Source organism: Manacus vitellinus, unplaced genomic scaffold (assembly GCF_001715985.3).
Source record: "Manacus vitellinus isolate BGI_N305 unplaced genomic scaffold, ASM171598v3 scaffold_5_pilon, whole genome shotgun sequence".
NCBI lineage: Eukaryota > Metazoa > Chordata > Aves > Passeriformes > Pipridae > Manacus > Manacus vitellinus.
The window spans coordinates 34,149,953-34,171,654 of record NW_021940682.1 but is presented as its reverse complement, the minus strand read 5'-3'; the positions used below and the strand labels follow the sequence as shown (position 1 = coordinate 34,171,654).

The 21,702-nt window shown below is 38.6% G+C and overlaps 1 protein-coding gene across 3 annotated transcripts in view; it reads left to right on the top strand.

Annotated features, from left to right (window-relative positions):
* The window catches only part of SRGAP1 (SLIT-ROBO Rho GTPase activating protein 1), a 137,095-nt gene that overhangs the window by 91,416 nt on the left and 23,977 nt on the right, over positions 1-21,702 (top strand). Inside the window, exons 7-15 of one of the 3 annotated variants that reach the window (XM_018080691.2) lie at positions 1,824-2,045; positions 2,804-2,905; positions 4,380-4,577; positions 4,695-4,779; positions 8,883-8,910; positions 11,911-11,944; positions 15,084-15,144; positions 15,292-15,369; positions 16,363-16,497. In XM_018080691.2, coding sequence (XP_017936180.1) covers positions 1,824-2,045; positions 2,804-2,905; positions 4,380-4,577; positions 4,695-4,779; positions 8,883-8,910; positions 11,911-11,944; positions 15,084-15,144; positions 15,292-15,369; positions 16,363-16,497 — 943 coding nt within the window. Of the gene's footprint in view, positions 1-1,823; positions 2,046-2,803; positions 2,906-4,379; positions 4,578-4,694; positions 4,780-8,882; positions 8,911-11,294; positions 11,398-11,910; positions 11,945-15,083; positions 15,145-15,291; positions 15,370-16,362; positions 16,498-21,702 lie in introns of those variants that run through there. The other 2 variants (XM_018080690.2, XR_001921732.2) reach the window with 2 other exon arrangements.

Here is a 21,702-nt window from a genome sequence, read left to right as displayed (position 1 = left end):
TCTTTTTCATCCATGATAGTGAATTAGATATGAGATCTGATTTGACATAGAACAAGAGAAAAACACCAAGGGACTTTTCCTTTTAGAAACCATATTTTTAGACTGGAGGTCTTTGAAATATGGATGCACTTTAGTATAAAAGTTGGGTGGCTGTTTTAGTAAATGTAACACAAATTTCCAGTGTATAACTGCAAAAGAGAGAGGTTAACATATGTGTGTTTGATTGAACATGACATCTTTTGTTCATTTTCAGCAACTGATTTTTGGAGATCCACTGCCCCATCTGCAGTCACTACCTGGAGTACTTGCTAGGACTGAAAGCTTAGTCTTTCTGGAAGCTTTGTTTGAATAAAACAGCTTTCTGTTGTTGGATTTCAGAGAGCAGTTTGATCACTAGTCATTATGGCACCTAAGGCGAGGTGTGAAGGGTTTCTTTCCCTTCTGCACACGGGTTTTGGTATGGTAAATAGATTGAAAGCTCTTTCCCATGCAGTGTGTACCTCTGTGTCTCTGTCTCCCTCTCTATCTTTTTCTCTCCTTTTTCAAATAAGTAAGAAGAAAGAGAGGGGATGTGATTCCATGAGTCCTAAGGGTTTGTGATAGCTGTGAGGGAGGTACTCATATAAACAGTGCATATATGCATACAGTGGACTGAATTCAAATTGCTTCTTTACCCATCTCCATATGTTAACTTGCGAGTCCTGCAGGGACAGATGATTTCAGCCTGCGGGTGCCGGGATGAGTGGCTGGGGGCTGAGGGGTGCCCTAAAGCAGAGTGCTCTCTGACTGCCCTGGCCAGGCACTGGCCTCCGGGACAAAACTCACTTGTCCACCAAATAAAGAGCATTACTTTGTATGCAACTCTTAGCAGACTGACATTGCCATTGTTGAGGTGTCAGAGAGGTTTGCAATACATATTCCCTTACCTGGAGGCTCACTGAGCAGACTCTGAGGATATTTACTGTGTGATGTTGGGAAAACATTAAGGAAACAATCCGTTGATTTGCTACCGATGTGACATTTTTAAAATATATTCAGCTGTTCTCTAAAATATTAACCAAACATGAATAATGCAAACTGAGAATGTTTAAAATTCAAGAACAAACACAACTTCAAATTTTACTAGTTAGGTTTCAATTACATTCCATTTTGTAGAAAAAAAGAAAGACATAAATTATGACTTCCTGCATTTAGTAATGTGATGTACATTGCTGGCTCTGTATGAGCATGGGAAATAGCATGTTTACATTAAATGCATGTTCACTATCGGGGAAAGGATATAAAACCATTCTTGTTGCATCAGAAAGCGTTTTAGATGGATTGCTTATCCTCAAGTCATTTGTGGAGTTTTTTGTTTGGACAAAGACATGGTAAGCAGGAGTTGCTTTGTGTTCAATTTGGTGCTCGCATTAACTTAGATGATAGAGTTATGTCGGAGTGAGTTTAAATATATGATTTGAGGCTTACAAATGATATTAATACTAAAAAGTCCACTTGTGTGTGTGAAGTCCCAGACCTTTTCCATGTAAATACAGTACCTGCATGTCTGTATCTGATAAGGAAACTGTCATACATGTACACTTGATCTCTTTTCTAAAACTGTTCTTCAATCTTTGCAACAGAATAAAGATACTACATACTTACTGTCTTGACCCCCATAGTGTATTTTAATTTAGAAGATATTTTGTTAAATACTTCAGAGACAGAAAAATTTTAGGGCAGAAAATTTTAATGATAATTTCAGGATTGGGATATTGGAATGGTATTCCTCCTTTTAAATTTGTTTTCTTTTCCTTTTATTGTTTTCTTGTGGTTTTTTTTAGTGTTGCGATCTTGGATACCACGCTAGTCTGAACAGAGCCCTAAGAACATACCTTTCTGCAGAGTATAACCTTGAAACTTCCAGGCATGAGGGATTAGACATCATTGAAAATGCAGTTGACAGCTTGGAGCCACGAAGTGACAAGCAGAGATTCATGGAAATGTACCCCACTGCTTTTTGTCCACCAATGAAATTTGAGTTCCAGTCTCATATGGGTGATGAGGTCTGTACACTGACAAATATCCCCATGGTGACTGTATACCAGGATAGAGAATTTATCCCCTTTTACACATAACAAAAAGCTGTTATTGCTACCCAAAAGCCAGTGGATCAGCAATAACATTTTGCAAAACTGGCAGCACTGTCTGTTTCTTCAAAGTTCTCATGTAAAAACTGCTATGTTATTATATTCTGTATCACACATAATAACATGGATGTGAATTTGCTGGCGAACCACTGCTCAGCCAGCAGCAGTGTAAGGAGTGACTTTATGACTTTACTACCTGCCTCACTCAGAACAGAGTTTGTGGGTGCTATTTGAGAGCAGCTGCAGAGCTGCTGCAAATTATTCATGCTGCAATGCAGCCTTTTTCCCCTTCTTCCTCCCCCATTTTATCATCTGGAGATCTGAAGCATACAGAGTACCCCAGCTGTGCCCCGTCTGCTACACCAAAGGCCTGTAGCAAAGCAGAATGCAGAATCACCTGAAGGTAACTCCAGGGTTTGCATTTCTGTGTGATAGAGAAGCGATACAGAACAGTCATACAACAAGGCTGTGCTCTGTAGTCATAAGATGTGGTATGTAGTTCCACACCTTGTAACACACAAAAACTTTAAATTTAGATGGACATGTTTTGTCTACTTTATGAAGTTTTAATAGCTTCAGTAGGAATCCACCTTGTTTTAAGGAGAGCAACCAAAGACGATTGACTGTTTTTTTTAATTACTTGCATCTTACACCTCTTTTTGATTCTTTGTTAGGTTTGCCAGGTCACTGCCCAGCAACCTGTGCAAGCAGAGCTTATGCTTAGGTATCAACAACTACAGTCACGATTGGCTACACTCAAAATCGAAAATGAGGAGGTAAGACCTATGTCTACAAGAGCTAAGCATTGAACACCATTTTCAGGAAGGTGTGGTGTTTTCTACCTTGTCAGAAGCGCATAAATGACCCTGAAATAGCTCTAATCTGTATCAGCAGTTTTATTTTTAAAAATCAAATACTGACAAATATGCTAAGGTAGATTTTATAGAGGTTCGAAAATTTCATTTTTTACCTGTCCATACATTCACATTACTGAGTTCTGTGTTTTGCAGATGCTTCAGTGTAAACTTGTTAGAACACATATTTTTTAGTTCTTGTGGCAGAAAGCCACTGAGAACAGTTATTGTCTTCTGGGACCACTCTCTGTCCAGTCCTCAAATTGCTACTTCTGTAGTACAAAGGAATTTGAACTGTCTTTTGTGGTAGCTGAGTCAAGATCTGTTATGCTCTCAGCTACAGCTATTTATAAACACAAGTAATGAATGCCTGTGATGGGAACAGCTCACCTGGCAAAATAAAATGCATTTTTTTTGTAAAATACAAAAAAACTGTGCTGTTCTCTTTCTCCTGCTCTGGCAACAAAGAAAGGCCTCCCAGTGGGAATAAACCACACTTTTAGCATAGTTAAGGCAATGTTGAAGTTCTTCAGTTTAATTATGTTCCTAAATGAAAACCTAGGACTAATTTAATTTCTTCATGTACTTTACTGATAAGTTTTCAGGATGCCAGTTTTTCTCATTTTAGGTTATATGTTGAATGTCTGTAACAAAGTGTTAATGTCCATGACACATGTACAGTAGTCTTTAAAAAAAAAACACCTGCATTCAGAAAGTATCTCAAGGTAACAAAGACAAAAGGAAGGAGAAAGATTATTTCTTTCAATGAAGTGCAAGGGCATAGGGGTGCTCCACAGGTCATAGGAGGTGCTGTGAGGCTGGTGTAAATTGTTCTTGCTCCAGCACTGTCTTTCAGCTATGTATTCCACTTATGCAGTCTAAACATTGCTGTGCTCCTCATGATAGCACTTCACAGAGTAGGGTAACAGATTTTTTTTTTCTTGGAAGAATATGTTGTTCCGGCAGCCAGATCCCTGAATGTACACATTCAATATAACACATTCACCACATTTAGGAGAGCTGACCCTCCAAAGTTCTGTGTTGTCTCTATTGCCTTCCAGATTAGGGTTCATAATCAAATCATGTCAGGTTTCAATTCCAATTTCAGGAAACAAATGTTTGAGTGCACTACAAAGCCAACACAAGTTTATATTTGTGGGACCATGGCAAAACAGAGAACTAGACAGGAAACCTAATCATGTCATTCTTCTGTTACTTAGATAGCTGTTATAGTGACTTTTCACATTTACACACCAGTTTGTTTGAAGGGAATGTGCCAGAGAATTACCGTGAGTAATAAGCTTTCCTTCTAAGCTGCTCCTTATATATATTTATCTTCTAAGCTGTTCTATATATGTTTATATTGCATTTGGCAAATTGTGCTTTTTAATACCAGGTTAAGAAAACAACAGAGGCTACCCTTCAGACAATACAAGATATGGTCACCATTGAAGATTATGATGTGTCAGAGTGTTTCCAGCACAGTCGCTCAACAGAGTCTGTGAAGTCAACAGTCTCTGAGACATACTTGAGTAAGCCTAGCATTGCAAAAAGAAGAGCTAACCAGCAGGAAACAGAGCAATTCTATTTCATGGTATGTTGGTTGCTTCCTCATTCATGTGATACAGACCAAACACCTGAAGTAAACATTATGCAGAAGTTCCCAGAATATGTGTCATACATAGTAATAGATTTATCTGCATCTCTACAGAAATTCAGAGAATATCTGGAAGGTAGTAATCTCATCACAAAACTTCAGGCAAAACATGACTTGCTGCAGAGAACACTCGGAGAAGGTAAATATCACACAATAAACTGTAAAGTGATTCCAGACTATACAGTGCCCACTGAAATGCTAAAGGTACGCAGGAAAAGAATTACAGAACTTAAAGCTTAATTGTCCAGTAAACATAGATTTGATTTTTACTAGTCATAGTTTTGGTGCAGTGGTAAGAGTACACACAAGAAATCGGTTTTGTTTCTTCAGCAGATACTTATTTCCGCTGCACAGATGTTTAGACAAGTGAGTATATTTGGAAACAGAACTGTTGAATGAAAAATCTCGTGTCTGAAAGGAGAACTGACACAGTCTCTGCAGGCTGATTTAAGAGCTGTGAAAAATGTACTTTTGCGTCCTAACAATTTCTGTTGACTTGAGGTTTTTCTAAGAGTTGGGGGAAAATGATATTTTTTAAGCGTACAGAATTATCCAGGGTGCATCACTTATAATGGACGCTCTAATGCAGCATTTCTAACACATGGACATGAATGTCCTTGCAACCTAAAAACTCAGTGGAGCATTTATGGAAGATAAAAAGTGAAATCCTGATCTCACTGATGTCAGAAGGGAGATTCTTGTGGACTTAATGTTGATTTTCTACCAAGTATTTGCATATTGTAAACTGAAATGAATGAAAACTAAATGAATAGCTCTATACCTGCTGATTATTATTATTACTGCATATAAAATTATTGCATTACAAATTACGATAGCAGAGAATTATCCATTGTCCTGAACACTCTCCACAGTTTTTAAAAATACATCTTAAAATTTAAACCAAGTCAGCAGACATCCACGATCAAATGAAATAAAGTTGAATTAGGGCAGTAATCAGGCACTATGCACAGCTCCAGCCCTCCCAACAGGCACTTCCTCTTGGACCAAAGGGAAGAGGGGAATTGCAGTACAAGCCTTGAGGGCTAGCCCCACAGTGTTACAGACTTGAGAGGAAGTGAGATCACACCACAAAGAGTAAAAATCCTCTCCTGAAGGTTAAGGACTGTAATTTAAAGTTTAGACTCAAGAAAGGAGACCTGTCCTCTAGAGAGTGTCTCTAAAAGATGTATCCATTTATTTTCTTTTTACTTCCACGTATCTGTTGTTAATCACATCTCTTCTTGCTTTTAGTGCAAAAACCTAGTTCACAAATCCAGTTGTGGAGGTGCCTAAAGAGCTATTAGCAGTTCAGTGGCTGTGGCCCAAACAAAGCCCCTGTCTAGAGAGTGACTGAGGTTGGGGGTAGAAAACAAGCAGCATTTTCTTGCAAGGCTGGACTGTAGAAGATGGTAGCTGGTTTTAGACAACTAATTACGTTATCTTCTTTCTCATGGAAGTTTTCGTTTAATAGGATTTTTATTTTGAATGTGTGCATTGAGCAGTTTATTTATACAAAACAATGTGCAGCTGACGTCAATCAAAAAAAGGGGAAATTTTTCCTCTGAAAGCTCATAGAAAATGTATTTGGAAAAAGAAAGCAAAAGGGAGAAAGATCAAAGGAAACAATCTGTTGCCTAATACGTGTTGGAAAAAAATAAGGAAAGAATTATTTGAAAGGAAACTAAAGAAAAACTTCTCAACAGGGTGATCTAAATGATAGATTGCCATTAGGGTTTGGGCTATTCTGCCATGCTCAGGTATGCTTGGATAGTTGTGTTTGAAGAGATCCCTTCTACCCACCAGCTGTAACCCCCAAGTAGTCAGTCCATGTTGCCCACAGTGTTTTGGCACATATTTGTTGTCCCATCATCATTGCATAGCACATACAAATAGTACCCCAAACATACACATTTACATTCAAAGTTGATATTTGGAGCAAAAACCATCATTTTTGCAGGTGAAAAAGTTCAAGTACTCCCTTCAGTTGAGGCATGTCCTGCATTCCAGTGCACATGCCTGGGAAGGAGGACTTGGATTCTGAAAGTTCCTTGAATGTGGATGATTGAAAGGATCAAATTACAGTGATATTAGGAATGTTATTGCTGTAACTAATATAGAAATGAATTTGTTGGAAGTGAACTGCTCCCCTGCTCCCCTCAAACTGCCTTTTCTGGGAATTTTCATGTCAGCAAGACTGCAGACAAATAACAGAGTGTGCTGTGTTAAATAATGCAGGGGAGAAGGGGGGGAGAAGGAGAGGATTGTCTGAACTGTAAGTTTTCCTTTGGCACCCTTTCTTGCTTTTATTCAAACCTATACAGTGTAAGGACATAGACTGAATAAATCCAGATTCCCATCTGGTGTCCACAACATTGATAGCATTTGGCTTCTGTTCCAGTTTATCACCTGCCTGCTACAGTCTGCTGCTGTTTATGGACACAGCAGATATATATTCATGATCTGCACAGCAGAGATAGATGGAATGCTCTGTGCTGAGTCTGCATCTACAAACTGGGAAAGTAAATGAGAAATGCTCAAATGAAATTGATACTAAACATAGTAAGAACACTGATACTCTTATTAATCCTAACCCTAACCCTCATCTATTGAAAGAACAAATTAACAAAGCAAAGGGAAATGCAAGAAAGAAAACAATGAGTTGTAAAAGAAATTGCCTCTGTGGCCCAGATACTTTTTTTACTCTTTTTCTATGATAGGTTGTATTTCATACTCTTCTTTCATCTCTCTTTTTCACCTATCTAAAATGGATGGCAACAAGATTTACATGTTTAATATCAGAGATTTGTCCCAGAGCTTATTCTTTGTGCCACCTTCATGGGATCCACACTCTTCTGGTACTGCAAAATATATTTTCAAATTTGGGTTTTCAGTACTGTGCAGTACTTTGGGTGCATCTGGACGTTGGCACATAATATAATGTTTTTCATATCACTGGTTTTCATTCTTTCTGGAGTCTGACAAACTATTTCTAGTGTTACTTTTGAATTGAGCAATGTACTTAGACCTAGCCCAAGTGATGCTCAGAGTGATTTTCAGAGTCATATCTGTGGTTCTGTTCACTGCATAGGTGTTTAATTCTTCCCTAATACCTTACTTGAACCTGTTAATAGTGAATTTCATTTGTCACTTTGTAGTCTTTAAGTCTTTTGAAGGGCTTCACAGTTTTGTCAAGACTTGTTACCGAAGTATTTCAATCATCTGCACAATGTTCTGCCTCCTTATGATTTCTCCAAGACATTAATAAATGCCTCACGGATTGCATAAGTGGTCCTAATGAGTAAATGGCTGTTACATTTTTTGCCATGATGAAAAGAGACCATTTAAGTCCACTCAGTTTCCCTTTTCTTCCCTGGTTTTTGATCAGTGAGAATATTTTGCCACTTGATCCATGGTTGTTTAGTTGCTTTAGTCACCTCTTGGGAAGAAAGTTATCAGGGACCTTTCAAAGTCTAAGTAAATTAATTGAACTGATTCTCCTTTATCCAGTATTTTACTGTCATGTTCAAAGATTTCTAATAAATTAATAGGGCACAATCTCCCTTTGGCAAAACTGGGCTCATTGGAACTCATCATGCCATGGCCTTTGTTCTGTTTCATTATTTTGCTTTTCATTATGATGAATTGACATGGTGCATATGCCTGACTTACTGGTCTGTTGATCTGCAAAGGTTATGCAGGAACCTTTCTGGAATATGGTATTTGCTTCTTTACAATTCCTGCAGTTCTTCTCTGTGGTGTTTCTCAGTGGTAGTGTTGTACTTTTTTCCTGCAATGCACAGACAAAAGAGAGGGGAGACTTTTCAATAGCTACTGGTATCTAGAGCCCTGTTATTTTCAGCACTGACCAGGTTTAGGCACAAGGCACAGGGGCAGATATTATCTAATCTTGGCACAGCTCTATTTCCATACTGGTTTAGCCACTAAAACACATGAGCACGAACAATAGACATTGTTTGGAATTTTACTTGAAATTATTTACGGTATCAAGTGACTCTTTAATCTGTGGACAGGCTTCTTAAAAGTTGTTCCATAACATGGGTTGTGTTTGTATTTTAAATAGAACTGTGGAGATAGTAGATAACTGTTTGTTATGTAATCGTATATCTTTTGCTGGTAACATGAAAGTTAGGGTCAAAAATAATTACCTGAGTGTAATTTAGATATAAAAATTTCTCCCTAAATTGTACAAATGATTGTTTCCTGTTTATTGAACTTTTCTAGGTCACAGAGCTGAATACATGACAACAAGGTAAGATATTTTTATCTGACTTGGTTTAGGGTTAAAAATAAGGTAAAATCTAGAAATTACAGATATTAGACTAACTTTGTAAGGGTTTATAACATTGTTGCTGTTGTTACATAAATTATGTACAGACCATGTGTGTTTTAACTTTCGGCATTCCTGTTTCAGCATGCTGATGGATAAAGGACCAGACTGTTCATCTTCCTCATTCTTGTGAGCAGTTTAGACCAGTGTCAAGGGTGTGACAAGCTGGGAGATCCTTAAAAATAATTGTGAATCACATGCCAAATTTGGAAGCTGCAGGGGGCACTTTGGTGCCAGTTGTCAGAGATCCTTGCCTCTCACAGTTTGTGATTCACTTGGTCAGGATGCACAGTTCAGAAGAACCTGATAGGAAGATCAGTTTAGGCAATAGGCTATGTCTTTGGTAACCTAGCTCTGGGCACGAATACCTGCCTCCCCCAGCATCCATGTGTTTGATGCTTAAATGGGTCTGTATATTCACAGAAGAGAATAGATACAGTGTTAGATCTCCCTGCTTTGTGCTGCACATACTTTTTCAGTTGTGTAATGCCCTACCTTTGAAGCCACCTCCAGATACAAACCCTGATGAGCACTGCAGCCCTCAGGGTATGAGACTGTGGGGGGCCGTGGCAACTGTTTGGATTTGCAGCTGCCAGTTGTATGTATCACTGCTACAGGCAGTGTGTCCAGGTGACAGCAGGAACATCCAGCCCAGCTTTCTTGGTCTCACTCCTCCCTTCCCTTTCCATGCCTTGCTCAATGCCTTCTCCTTCTCCTTTTTGCTTCCTGGACAAGAACCATCTTGTCTGGTCCCCATGTTCCTGGGGGCATCCCTACAGACTTTACACAAGGTTTTCTCCCACCACTCCATGATGTTTTCTAGCTCTGTAAAGTTGGACTCGCTCACCTACTTTCATTACATGACATCAGTTGAAAAGCAGTAACAAATCAGAGCATTCTTCCCAGTTGCTGGCATTAATTCTGACAACTGTAACTCTGCTCCCAGATGCTACCATTCTAGGAATGCACGGAAATCAACAAATTTATGTCTAATAAGAAAAACCTTATTTCTTGACTCCAAAGCAGGCGATTCATCAGACTCACATCATCCTAAATTCCCTACTGTGCAAGCAGCTGAAAGAAGATGGAGGACTTAGGCAATGATTTTATCTTAGTTAAATGGGGGAGCAGCTTGAATCCATCTTACGTCATATCTTCTCTAAATGACAGCTGGTCATTTAGAGAAATAAATTCTGAGGAGTAGAGGCTGCCAATCCATTCCTCAGCACCAGCTCCTGGGCTCTGGCTGGGACCTGCCTATTGCCCCAAGGTTCAGTTAAGTTTCCAGTATGTGAGACATGCAAACAGAAATGTTCAAGGTCAAAGTTAAATTGTAGAAGGGAAGAGATATCTTTAAAGATGAATTTAAAACAGCAGATAGTACTCCAACAGACCAAAGTTCCACCACTGAATGCCCTGTGCCTTATTGTTCCTCACTGGTTCTCCAAAAACATTTGATTTTTTGCTAATTCCCAAAAAACCTATAGAAACATTGGACTGCTGGTGCATAGGAACTAAGTAAGCTGCTGGCATGACATTCACAAAATAGTTTGTGACCTAGAGAACAATATTTATTTCATGTAATCTCTTTCAGTTGTAGTCATAACATGTGTAACACACTAGATAAACATTTTGCAGACCAAAGTTTTGTGTGTTCTTCCATTTCTTTTTATTTTTGTGTTATGCTGCTTTTATTTATTTGTTTCAGGTTGATATTCTTTTAATTCCTTTAGCTAATTAGCAAGGTGGTTTTTTTCATGTGTGAAGTCGTTGATGGTTGGACGTGGAGGACTAAAGCTGTTTAACCTTCCTGGCTCTACTTGAAAATGCAGACAGTTTGGTTTTGAAGCATCTTAGGAGTGTGATGAGCAGCTTTAATTTGCATTTGAAGTTTTTTCAGCATGAAGCAACTTTTCAGCTTGATAAGAGGTTCTTTGAGTGGCCTTTGTTCTACCACGGCTGGCAGGATGAATTCCAGTGGTTACTGCACATTTTATGAATGACCACAACAAAAAAGGCCATTTCAATTGTGCAGTGTTTGGAATAAATGTATGTGGTAAAACCACAAAACAGGGATTCATAAAGAATGTCATTATTTATCCATAAGTAATGCATTTTTAATGGGGGAGTTCTCCACTCTTTAATCACTGTTACACTTAAATTTGATGGAAAGTCTTTATTTGATAAGTACTGTGTTTATTTCTCCCTTTATAATGTTCTGTTGTTTTGCCATGAGCTTACAGACATTTAATTTTATTGTGTGACTTAATTCTGCCTTGCTCAGTAATCATATTCCCTTCCCTTAGGCCTCCAAATCTTCCCCCTAAGCCCCAGAAACACAGGAAGCCCAGACCCCGATCACATTATAGTGCTAAGTTGTTTAATGGTGATTTGGAGTCGTTCATCAAGGTACTGGCACCAGCCACCCCAGTGGCTGATATCAACACTTCTTACTATAATGGTCACCACCTCACAGAAGCTGAGGCAGATCATTATGTTTAAGTCTGTCCTGGGACTCTTTTCTTTCCCGGTTGATCAATATAATACTTCCTGAAGTCAAGGGAAAGAAGGGGATTCGTTTCTCATGTTAGCCTCCCCACAGTTTTGTTAATCAAGTAGGAATAGTATTGGCAGCCTGCTTTTATTAGGAAACATAGCATGATGCAGAAGATAGGATGTGGTACATCTCACAACTTAGCACAATTTCCTACTTGCCACTTTCACTACATTCAGTGTTCAAAGTCTGTGGAAAAGGGAGAAGCAGTTTTACCCTGGGTTTGATATCCAGCTTTTGATTTCCTGTGACTTTAGGAATTTATTATATTGTGTGAAATTGTGACCACGGCTATTCTGGATCTTGTATCTTTGCTGTATTTACTATCTTCCTCTTTCTCATACTTTTATTTCTAATAATGCTTCTAGCCGAGGCCGAAGGAACTCTCACACAAGACATCAGGTATAGTTCTGGTGACAAGAGAACCAGCTCTGCCTCGCTTTCGGGTTGCATTCATGCCTGGCTCTAAATTAGTTCTTTCAAAGACCTGGAGGGAGAAGTTTGCATTAAGAAATGAGTGTATGAATACAGCAGGCAAAACTAAATCAGAGCACAATACTTGGAGGGATTGTAGTCTTAAATGATGGATATTTGCTTATTCATTTTCAAGCACCTGCCCAATTAGTGCCTCTGGACAGTAGCTGACACTGCTAAGGAAAAGAAATCTTTAAAAAAAATATAAAAATACATTTATAAATGCAGTGAATAAAATTCCTGACTGCAAGCTCTGTGAATTGGGTTTGAATGTTATGGGGATTTTTTTTCCTTCTTGTTCAATATAGCTATTGGCAAACGTTTTGCAGAACAAATTCTGTGCTCAGTGGCACCATACCAGTTTAGCTGTCTTTGAATCAAGCTTTCAGCCATCTTCAATACAACTATAGGGAAAACTATTATTATTGTTATGCAGGAGGTGCTGTGAAGTGCGAAGACTTTCAGAAATCATCATATGATGAAAGAGATGAGTATCATGAACAGATTCTTGCTCAAGGATAAAAGTAAGCAAAAAGCAGAAATTCTCAACAACGAAAGTCCCTGGATTAGAGAAGCACAGAGCAAATCAGGAGAAATGGTACCCCATAATTTTCCCTCACAGAGAAAGGGGTTATAATACATGGCAGAGTGGGTGACAGGGCTTATTTGCAAGTGGGAGTCCTACATAATTAGTCTTTCAAAATGGAAGAGGTCAAGAAAGCTGGTAGCCTTATGACAGATTTGCCAATGTGGGAGCTACCCTAGGATGGCATCTCTGCCCAAAGACCATAGAATTCCTGATAGGGATGAGTCATTTTGACAGTCACGAAAGGATTACAGCTAGTGAAATATAGCATCTCACCAAATTGCTTTTTGTTAGAGTTTTGCATCATAAGAAATTATAATTAGTCCCAAACATACATTCACTGACTACACATATCAGATTAAATTCACAGCAGCAGTATGCTCACTGTTCTTGACATTCACCAACAGAGATTGTTACTTCAAATTATTTTCCTTTCATTAGATCCAAAAGCCAAAGCTGTTAGTTTAGATTATTTCAAGGAATTACTTAAGTATAAAGTTCTGTGTGGCTCTGAACAGATTCTCCAAAACCAGGTATGAAAGTAATTTGTTGGTTGGGGTTTTTTTCATAATTTCTTACTGCAAACACTATCTTTTCCTGGGCTTTACATTCTTTGCATGAACCAGTGTACTAACAGAAGATATGGGTGCATGTTGTGCATGTTTTCTAATACTCTGCTTCTTTGGACAGCCAGGCTGCTCAGTATTGGTGAAGATGACAACATTCCTGGGTTTAGTAACTGACCTGTTCCATGGGTTTTTTTGTTTAGCTGTTACTGAACACAAGTCAGAGAGATAATGCTTGTCCAGACATTACTGGTTCTTGGCTAGCCAGTCTTTGCTAGCTTTTAAATTAAAAGACAAACAAGCCACAATTTAAATAGCATAATTAGTGACACAGTCTTTTGTAAGCCCCACTAAAACAGCATGGAGTACACAGAAGATCAGGGGGTTAGGTTACCTTAGAAGTGCAATGTTTCATTGCTTCATTGTGTTATTTTTCAAACTATTTTAGAAGTTGGCTTTTATTCTACTCGAGCTCAATTCATAAACATCCCATTACTGTAATTTAGCATGAAAATGAAGGACTAGTTTGTAAGAGGAAATGTGTATTCTGAGTTGCGGGGTGCTTTTGAATTCATGGTTTTATAGTACAGACTGATTTTATACTAAACTTTCAGATGAATTAGTCAATTCTCTGAGCACTTATGTATTTGAAATTCATTTGGGAAAAAAATTATAGCTTCCAAGACAAGAAATTTTAAAATTATTTATGAGGCAGTAATTCTTCCACCGTAAGCACCAACTTTTCCAAATAATTTTTAATCATATGATTTATGTCATTAGTAGATATTTGTTGACTTGTAGTCACTACCACACTTGAGTTAAAACATCCATTTTTCAAAATGCCAAAACAGAAGGATGCCTTTTGGAAAAAGGTGGTTTAAAAGAAAAAGGCAAGTAACTCACTGAAAATTAGTGGATAATCATCTTCTCCCCCTCCCATCAAAAATGTTTTATATCTTTTATTAAAACATCTCTGTGTAACTGACAATGTAGTACAGACCTGCTGCTGTATCATTGCTGAGATGAGGAGCAATGATTCCTGAACTCTGCCAGTGGCAGGTGGAGAGGTATGGGCTGTGACCTCCCTTTCCCAGTAACTTTGTGGCTACAGAAGAGACAGCTGAACCACATGCTTAGCTCAGAGTAGCTGGAATTCACTATCCAGGGCCTACCAGCCATGTAGAGCAGCCAGAAACAGTGTGCCAGGCCATCATCTGCCCTATGTTAGGACATGCAAATCATCAGAGTGCACAGAGGTACTCTCAGGTCAGGAGGGAGACATTCTGGTACCCCTGTGTAGTGTCATTTGGTGGCTCTTCTCCAAGATCATTTCTTATAGTCCAACAAGTTCAGAAAAGCCTTTTGTTTGCAATAAACTTTTTTTACCAAAAAAACGAACAAAACAAACCCATCCAAACAACAAAACCCACCTTGAGGAATTAGGTCCTGTGTAATTAGGTCCATGTAGGATTTTCTCCACCAGGAAAAGAAAGGTAAGTTAATTGGATGCAGAGGGATCATCTTCATCATGAATTGTTATTCTTAATAATAAGCTTTCTAAAAGACAAATTCACTGCTTTAACTCATTTTGCTTCGAAAATCCAAAATGCATGCATGAGCTTAGATGTTGCATACAGTGTTAGCCAGATACAGTGGCAGAGGTAGAGAATGAAGCCTGAATTTCCCAGTTGAATGATTTTAAGAACCATAATCCTTCCTCTTCATCTGTTCCTTTCCCTTCCTCCTTAAATGGAAAGAGAGTTCTCTTAGAAGTGATGTTTTTTCTTAGGTGTTTTTTTGCCAGCACTGTATGGCCATCTGGATTGACCAAGAAAGTGCATTTTTGCATTCAGACCATAGTAGGGAGGTTTCCTCTTTCCGATCTGCAGTTCACTCTTTCTGCTCATTTTTGCAGGATTCAGGGCAAGTCATTCCTCTTATTGTGGAAAGCTGTATCAGATTTATAAATTTATACGGTAAGCTCTGAAAAAAACTATGTCATTTCATTATTGCCCTGACTTTTTGGTATGCATTTAGCACCACAGCTTTGATTTTAAAATAGAGATTAAAGTATTTTAAAAATCATATTAATTTTTCACCACTGTCTCCCATCTTTGCTGCAGGTCTTCAGCATCAGGGAATTTTTAGAGTGTCTGGTTCCCAGGTGGAAGTCAATGATATTAAAAATTCATTTGAGAGAGGTAATTGCATTTTCATTTACTCGAGCACCTTAATATCTAACATTTAAAAATCTTTTAAATTCTAATTATTTTCTTGTCTGTTTAAGCAGTTTGTATGTACTTTGTGTACTGCACATTTTTTTTAAACATCTTACATTCTTTTTTCCTGAGTCTTAAAAACTGTTTTTTTAATTTCCAGGAAATAAAAAAAACTTTTGCAGATCCTCTGCTAATGAAAAAAACCCTTTGAGCAAAAAGTCTTGTGACTAAAAGCATGAAAAAATATGCACAGTATTTTTCTCCCCAGGATTTGTTATATATCTTGTTAAACCTGATCTTGTTTTTGACAAGATACGTAAAGCAGCTGTTTTTACTAGCCAACTGAAGTCACATCCCTCCATTCTGCAGCTTTTAAATCTGCCTTATTCTTAACTGCTTCTCCTAGGTAGTGTTATCCTGGAAAATACATACACTTTAAAGTGTTTAAAAATAAAGATTAAGTCTTTAAAATTGCACAAATAAAATAGTTCAGCCATGGCTGAAGCTTCAGTTAGGGTTTCAACAAAATGGTTGCACATATTCCTGAATGTTTTAGTATTTCAGAATGAAGACACATTTCCAATTCAAAGGGTGATCTAACTCCATATGCTTTATGTAAGGTCCCAAAGAAAAGTCTGAGAAATCCTATTCAGTTAAAAACATTTGGCTTTTTAATTTTACTAACTGTAAATCACAACATCTCCATAAATACCTAACTGGAAGTTCAGGACCTAAGAGATCACTAGGTTATGTAATTTTAAGGAAGCTTTATTTAGGCTGCCATTTTTAGTTTAATCGTAGCCTGGGATTTCTAAATCAGTGTTTATTATCTTACTTCAGTGCTTGCATTGCCACCTCCCACGCACTAAAAACAAAACAACCAACCAACCAAAAAAAATGTCACTCACTTATAAAAATGTTCTATGCAAGAATGCTCCTGCATGTGTGTTTCATTCACTTTATTTACTTTTTAAGGTGAAAATCCTTTGGCAGATGACCAAAGTAACCATGACATTAACTCAGTTGCTGGAGTACTGAAGCTCTATTTCCGAGGGCTGGAAAATCCTGTCTTTCCTAAGGAAAGATTTAATGATCTTATTTCTTGTATCAGTAAGTAGAAATTTCTTTTTCTTTCTCAAGAGAATTTTACTTTTAGATACACAGTAGTAGCCTGAAGAAAGAGCTAACTTCACACATTTTCCTGAGACAGTTTTTTTGCCATCTGTAGCAGTCTGGGTCAGTTATTAGTCATACTGGCAGCTGTGGTTGTTCCCTTTTTCCACTGGGATTAATGTACAGTACAACTCTTTGTTTAATAGGGCAGGAAGAATATCTTTCAGTATACAAAGGATAGTTAAATTTAAATGCATTATTATTTTCCTCTGTGCACTGGGGCGGACAGAAGGGGATGCAACCATGACCCTGCAAAGAGAGTGTTACTTTTAACAAAAGTTTTCATGCCCCACAGCTTGGAGTCAGCACTGGTGAATAAGTAACCAACTGCTCAACATTGTGTGATTCTGGACCTTTATTGTGCTCAACTTGAAACCCGTGGTCCAACCAGGAAAACCCTTCAGCGTAGGGATGGAGGGGAGCAGCTGAGTGTTATCTGTGGGAGAGCCTGGTTTGCCTTCACACACACAAGTTGTAATGGAAGGCCTTGGAGGAGCATTGCATGGATCTGTGCACTGATGGTGTTTGTAGCCAGACACGGAGAGGTTGTGGTAATTTGGGAAGTACTCAGTGGGTGAGTGAATTGCTCTGACATGCACGAAACCTCTTCCAGTTCATGGATCCCTGCAGATGTTGAGGAGGGGTGAGGCAAGGCCCACCATCAGTAGGCTTGCTGTTCCCTCTGGGTACATTGGGAGTGGTCAGAGTTGCTAGCTTTGGGGAAGAATTTCCTTCTTTCTACCCTTCCTTTATTACTTGCCTGCTTCTACCAAATGGAGAAAGAGGCAGTTTCACAGGTAACAAGAGCCAGTCCTTTGGGATATTAATTAGGTCAGGCTCTCTCCAAACTGTTATTTTAGCAGAGGTCTCAACCCAGCAGGCAGGACCACTGATTGATGTGTCCTGGGCTGGTGATCAGGTGTGTTTTTCAGCTCCCTACTTGGTGAACACGTGTGGTTTGCTTCCCACATAGGGAGGATTGTAGTAATTCCTCCTGGAGGTTACAAATACATGGATCATGCACATGTGACCAGGTCTATGTGCGATATTTTGTGTTTCTTTTTTTTTTTCAGGGTTTTGTGCAGCTGTTGCTTTTTACAGACTTGGTGGTACTAAGGAGTCCTAAAGGATCTCAAAACCTCAGTTTATCAGTCTGATCCTTGATGCTGAGGGGTGCATTGTCTCTTTAGCGAGCACAATCTCTGTTCTGCCTGAGTTCAGCTTTCGCTAGCTGTGGTGCAACAGCCCAGAAAATGTCTGCAAGTCATAGAAATTGAAATCTAAAAAGGATCATTTTGACTGAGTGATTTTCTGTGTGACAGGAATGATAGAACTTTACCTAATAATCCTGTGCCGATTTCCATAACTTGGATGAATTAAAGCATGTCTGCTGGAAAAATTTACTGATTTAATGGCTTCAGTTTACAGAAAATCTACCACATTCTTGGATACAGCGTTCAAATTATTGATCACTTTCATCATTAAACATTTGTACCAGATCTCTTTTTCGAAGTTTCTGCTGTCAGATTCTGTGCACTGGATCTCTTTGTGTCTTCATTATTTTGACTAAGCATTAAGAAAAATATAAGTGGTGGTTCTTATATATGGAGATGGTATTGCAGTCTGCTGTGTTGCAGAACTTTAAATACAATTGTAAAACAAATTGCGAAATACCAAGAATGAGTGTTCTGTTTACAGAGATTATACAAGTGAATGCTCAGGCAATGCAAATATACTTGCCCGAAACAGCCTTTTAAATGTGTTCCAAGAAGAGGAACTTGATTTTAAAGGGTTTCCATTCACCACTGAAGGTTCTGAAAAGAGCACAGGGTGTTTGGAAAGAGGGGTAGAACTTCAGTGAACTGATCAGGTAGATATACATGGCACCCGCACAGGCAGGAAAGGTTTACCAACCTCTAGAGCATCACTGTTGAAGAGAGTTCCAGTTCAGTTATCCCAGAAAGGTATTTATTTTGTTATTAAGAATTTCAAGAAAAAAGGCCATGAACACTAGTTCCCTAGTGTTAGGTCTTGGTTTCTGTAGAGAATGTCCAACTATTACGTGTTCCAAGTAGGCAATGAATTATTTTCTTGTGAAAGAGTTGACAACCTTTTCTTTGAATAGTAGTATCATCCAGCAGAGCTGAAATCAGTAACAACCAATAGCCTGGAACAAAGTCACTGCTTTTGGCAGCAATATTTTCAAATGTTTCTTGAGAAAGAGGTGTTGTCTTCTGATCCTGGTTTAGTCTGAGTGTTCTCCGAGGGTGTCATAAATCTGGTTTATCATCTCTATGACAATTTGTCAAAATGAGGCATAATTACTGAGTAGTTCTGCTTGTTTTGACATTTACTATCGCTGTTATAGAAGAAAGCAAAGGATTTTCTTCCTGATAATGTACTGTAAGAGTCCAAAATCTGTTTTCTGGCAGGTTTTGGAGGAAGCATGGGGAGGATGATTTTGTTGTTTGGTTTGGTTTTCACAAGGTTATCATTAGGGGCACTCTGAAATGGCATGTCAATGCTTTCAGCAGAGGGAGGAGAAGTAAGTGCAGACCATGATAGACAAAGCGGGTTTTCTCTCTGAGCACAGTGGAGTGAGTTTAGTTTGTGTTTTCACAGTGAGGGGAATTTGAATATGGTATGAGGAAAGAAAGAAACAGCTCTTGTGCCTTGCACCCAAGCCAGCCCCAGAACCATACACTGGGAACAGGAGGCTGTGTTTCTACATCTTCTGGTTATCTGAGAAGCCTGAGGCAGAGTGTTTTTACAGCTGTGTACCTATTCTATGTGCTTTGTTGAGTGGTGCATCACTTCCAGGGAGTAAGATGCCTTTTTTTGAAAAACAACAAACAAAACAAAAAATCCAGCAAGCATTTCAAAATATACTACCTGTCACGGTTTAGTTTACAAAGCACCTATATGGCACATGCTGTCATAAATTGTTGGTAAAAAATATCATTTCCATTGCTATATTTTAACCTTAATGCTTTGGATATCTTGCAAAAAGTAAAGCAGCCTAGGCAAGATTTTTCTTCCATTTCAGACTTTGAACCAATCATAGTTGCATTGGTTTCTTTTTTCTGTGCTCACTTATTATGTATCTTGGTTTTCCTGTTAATGGGAGCAGGGCCAGAGTCTCTTTCCTCTGTGAGAACACAGGTTGCTGTAACTTCTTTAGATCACAATTGATACATACATAAAGTCCAGAAAACTTTGACATTTTAATTAGAAGGGTTTAAATGCTCTTAATTCAAACTGCGTTCACTGTCTGAAAAACAATGAGGAAAGGAATAAACATTATGTTGTTTTCAAATAGTTTTTGAAGATAAATGTCCATGTGCTTTCTTAATCTTTGGCAGAAATGGTTGCAATAGGGAGGAGGGAGAAAGCAAATTCATAAAGTTAATGTTCACATAAAACTGTAAAAGGGCAGAATGTCACACATTTTATATGGAAATGTAATGTCGTCAGTGAAAAAACCCTTGAAAATGAAGTGGTTATTTATGGATGTCAAGCATAATTGAGGCTACAGCTGCAGAATGAACCTTTCCTCAGTACAACCACCAAGGAATTCCTTTGCATTTATGCATATATTTCCAAATGAAATAGAGTATTGTGAGTTAATGCTTTCCATTTTGTAAATACAGTGGAAACAATGCAAAATTACTTTGACTTCTATGGCAATTTGTATTAATTAGACTCATGAGAACAGTGTTATTCTGTTTGGGCTTATGATCTGATTTAGATAAAATTTAGACCAAATTATATGCTTGGGCGGGAGCAAGCATGAAAGATAAAACAGAATGTAAAGAATCCATCTGATTATGGGCCATAATTCTGCATTCTCAGCATAAGGAGTGGCTATGGTTGGTCCTAGCAGCATTCTGTAGTCTAGAGGGCAATCCAAGGTTGGAGTGGAAAGGTGGAGAAGTTGCACTGCACTACTTCTCTGCCCTTTAGTCACAGGTTGGGCCAAAGACAAGCAAAGTATTTGTAACAAGAATTACATGGAGTAAGAGGGTGCTGAAGCTGTGCTTAGGGCCGGCTGTAACTCACCTTCGCTGCTGGGGACTGCAGTTCCTCTCCTGGTGTGGGCTCTTATACACGTGACTTACAGCTCCCTTTTACAGACATAGCTGTGCCCTGCAGCAACAGACACACCTCAGCTATTCAGACTGCTTAGCTCCTGTGCAGAGCATTGTAATTCTTCATGGTTTCATCTCTCTTGCCTTAAATTTCATATATGAAGACGGCAGGATGGATGAAAACTTACATCTTTTTTCCTTCTGATTTTTATCGAGTCCCTTGCTGCCAGCAGTGCCCATTTACCTAAAGGCATAAATGTTATGAAGGGAAATTATTTTGTTGTTTTTCCAAACTATTGCCCATTACTTAAAAAGTAAAAAACTATTCTGAATCATCACCTCTTCCTGGAAAAGTTTCAACAAAATAGGAAGTGTTTCCTTCCCTAAGTGACAGTGGAGACTGCTGAGTTTGTCCTCCTGTAATGCCTTCTTAAATAGATCTGAAGGAGCTGTAATGGCTGAGTTAATATATACATATCTTTGAGCTGGATTGGACTCATCTACCAAAGCGAAAAGAGGCACAAATTGTTAACTTCAACACTAACACATATGCATGTAGATAACTTGTCAGCTGCAAATTGACCATAAAAATTACATCTGCGAGTGTAACTCAGTCCCATTTGACATTCACGGGGTGTGTAAAATATGCTTTAGGCATTCACGCTGTTACTAGTAGGCACTGCACCGAGGGGAAGTAGCAAGTAACCCCCACACAGAGATATCACATTAGATTTTAACCTTCAAAACAGTGGTCCCAAAAGGAGAGAAACATTTTACATTACCGTTGTTTGCTTTCTTATTCCTCCTTTATGCTACCCTTGCCTGTGAAATATGCTTACACCTTGCACAGCACTGGGTGTTAGTGGTAGCACAGTTCATTAGTTACTGACACCAGGTTTCTCCTTCCATATGTTCTGATCAATAATATCTTCCCTTTGCCAAATCTTTGCAATCCTGTTGTTCCTACTGAGATTGGGCCATGGAGGCTGGCTACTAACAGAGGGTGGTAGAACATAGACAATCCAGAACTCATGTTTCTGAGCTCTGTTCCCAA